At 42.5% G+C, this 2898-nt stretch overlaps 1 protein-coding gene across 1 annotated transcript; it reads right to left on the reverse strand.

Moving 5' to 3' along the window:
* Window positions 1-373: 373 nt before the first annotated feature.
* Window positions 374-2212, reverse strand: LOC134366587 (probable ATP-dependent RNA helicase DDX53; the record flags this gene model as incomplete). The annotated part of the gene is made up of 1 exon (XM_063082948.1): window positions 374-2212. A coding segment is annotated over exon 1 (1839 nt), but the record flags the coding sequence as incomplete, so codon positions are not given.
* Window positions 2213-2898: the final 686 nt, after the last annotated feature.

A 2898-nucleotide genomic window follows, 5' to 3' on the forward strand; every position in this document is an offset into this window, starting at 1 on the left:
CAGCGCAACTATTATAAAGCAAGAAAAGCACCATCACTGCCTTCTCCCAAGTCTTTAAGACAGATCGACATGGCAGACTATTAAAGAAACAAGATTTTACCAATACATAGCATTCAATTTTTCCCCACAAAGTATCTCATGCTCTCATTTTAAAAACATTTTTTTATTAAAGAACATACACAGTATTGAAAGCTTAGAGTTATTTAAGAATCAGTTATGTCTTCAAACTGCCAGTATGTTTCCAATAACTTTCTTATGTATCTTGAATACTGTGTATGTTCAACATGCCTTAAATCTTCCCGTAGCTGGTACAACTTTTCAATGTAAACATAATTCTTCTTGGGTTTTCCTCAAGATTTTCCTGGTCTTTTTTCTGTGTCCCCTTTTTTTGTTTATGGAAGTTGTATCGCTTGGCCATCGCTACAAGATCTTCTGGGACACTCTGATTTGCTCTTTTCAGAATTTGAATCAATTCATTGGCAATCTTTGAATTATCTTGAGTGATAAGGGAAATTGACGTTCCAGTCTTTCCTGCTCGTCCAGTACGTCCTACTCTGTGGATATATTCTTCAATGTTTTGTGGGAAATCATAATTATATACGTGTGTGATATCGTTAACATCAAGTCCTCGGGATACTAAATCAGTTGTAATCAATATCTTCACTTTTCCACTTTTAAAGTCTTCTAATGCTTCCTCTCGATCACATAGCTCTCTGTCACCATGTAGTGATTGCACAGGGAGGCCTTGGATACCAAAATCACTTGATAAGTCATCAACAACAAGTTTTCGGTTGACAAACACTATGACTTTGTCTTTTGGTGACATATTCTCTAGGAATTCTTGGATAAGAGCTCGTTTTTCTGCTTCTGTGGTAACGATTATATTTTGCTTCACTGTGTTTACAGCAACTAGATCCAGAGTGCCAACATAAACAATCATAGGCTCTTTCAAATAAGACTGTGCAAGTCTACGGACAGAATCTGGCCAAGTTGCACTTGTCATAACAGTCTGCCGATCTGGGCGCACATCTAACAAAATTTTCTTAATCTGGTGCTCAAGCCCCAGATGTAGCATTTTATCTGCCTCATCTAAGACCAAGTAGGTTATGCTTCGTAGGTCAACAAACTTATTCATTTGCAGGTCATTCAGTCTTCCAGGAGTTGCAATAATGATATCTACACTTTTGGTAATGCCTTGAATTTGTCCTTCTCTATTTCTACCACCATGTATACAAATACTTTTCAGACCTTTATATGAATATTTAGAACATTCAGCTTCCACCTGAAGAGCTAATTCTCTGGTGGGAGTGAGGACTAGCATGCCAGGTCCATTCCTTTGTTCTCTAGATATCGGTTGACCATCAAGATGAATAAACCCAGGCATTAAGTAGGACAATGTTTTGCCTGTGCCAGTTTGGGCAACTCCTATAAGATCTACTCCTTTTAAGGCAATGGGCCATGCCTGTGCCTGAATTGGTGTTGGTTTTTGAAAACCCGCCCTTGTTATGCTTTTCATAAGTTCTGTGTACGGACGGAAAGCGTCCTCAAATTCACAAGCTGGATTAGGGATGGGACGCTTCTCACCATCTTTCAAGTCATCACACATTACGTTGTAATTTTCTTTCCTCCACTTGTCTACCTGTTCTTTAGACATGGAGCTTGTAGCTTTGGATTCTGTGTAAAAGTCTTTCTTAATTGGTGGTAAATCTGCCCACTTTCTTTTTTCCCACGCCACGGCTTCTGCCTTAATACGATCCAAATCCATCAATGGCGGAGCTTCTCTGACAACGTTAACTGTGCTTACGTCTCTCCCAACAGGAGGTTGGGACGCAGCATTATCCACATCCGATTCTGAACGGTACCTTTCTTGTCTTTTAATAAGAGTATCTATAGCTGCCTTGGCCTTTGCTTTCATATCTTTGCTGCCAAAAATTTTCACTACTGCTTCGCAGTCCCCCTTTTTTATCTGTATTTTAGTGTTTGTCGAACGCTGTAGGTCTTTTATTTTTGACCCACCACGACCAATGACTGAGCCAACCAGGTGGTTCTCCAGTCTAAAGCAGAGTGGTGGTTCATGGGAGCCTGCGGCTCTAGGCCCCAAACCGCCTGAGGGGCCATTCCAACTGCTGCCTCTGCCACCTCTGTCATCGCAGCTGGCCCCAGGAGCTCCTGGACTACGCTCTGCCCTCTTCCAGTCCGGGACCCGGGACATTGTAGGGTAGAGGTAGTGTCGGTGCCAGCTTCTGGCCTACATACGGTCAGGAGATGCGAGAAGGTCTGGTCTGCCGCCTCCCACTCTGCAGGCTTTGAAGCGGCTGTTACCTAAGCAACCAGTGTTTGAGGCTGCAGAGGGGAGGGGCGTTGAATGCCTGACCAATCACGGGGCCGGGACTAGTGTGATGTAAGCAGGTGGCTGTGACGTACATTTAAAGAGGCACTCCCTCTCAGGGGCTGACCCTGCCAGCAATTACAGGACCCTGAGAGAGCGCCTTCCTAACTTTTGTGACCTGAGTGTCCAGCTCACTCTCACTCTCGTCATGGTTGTTCTGGCTCAGCTTGGGGGCAACCTTGAAGCAGGCCTTAAATTTGTACACATTGAACTTTTTATAGGCCCATTATTTCCATAGGAGAAAAAAATAGAGTTCTAAAAAATTAACTTATTTGTTTGTATACTTGTGTGTTTATGTGTTTATTTGTTTTGGTAAATTTCTTTTGGAGTATCAACAATACTTGGTCTAGAGGAATTCATCACTCCCCTGCCCTCTAGTGTAAATTAAATTATACCATCAATGGTCTCTCAGGTACATACTCAGGGATGGCATTTTGCCTCTGATTCTTCAGCTAAACCCCAGCACTTGTCCAGGCAGTTTCCAGATATTATCACAGGGATGATGGTTA

Source organism: Cynocephalus volans, chromosome X (assembly GCF_027409185.1).
Source record: "Cynocephalus volans isolate mCynVol1 chromosome X, mCynVol1.pri, whole genome shotgun sequence".
Lineage (NCBI taxonomy): Eukaryota > Metazoa > Chordata > Mammalia > Dermoptera > Cynocephalidae > Cynocephalus > Cynocephalus volans.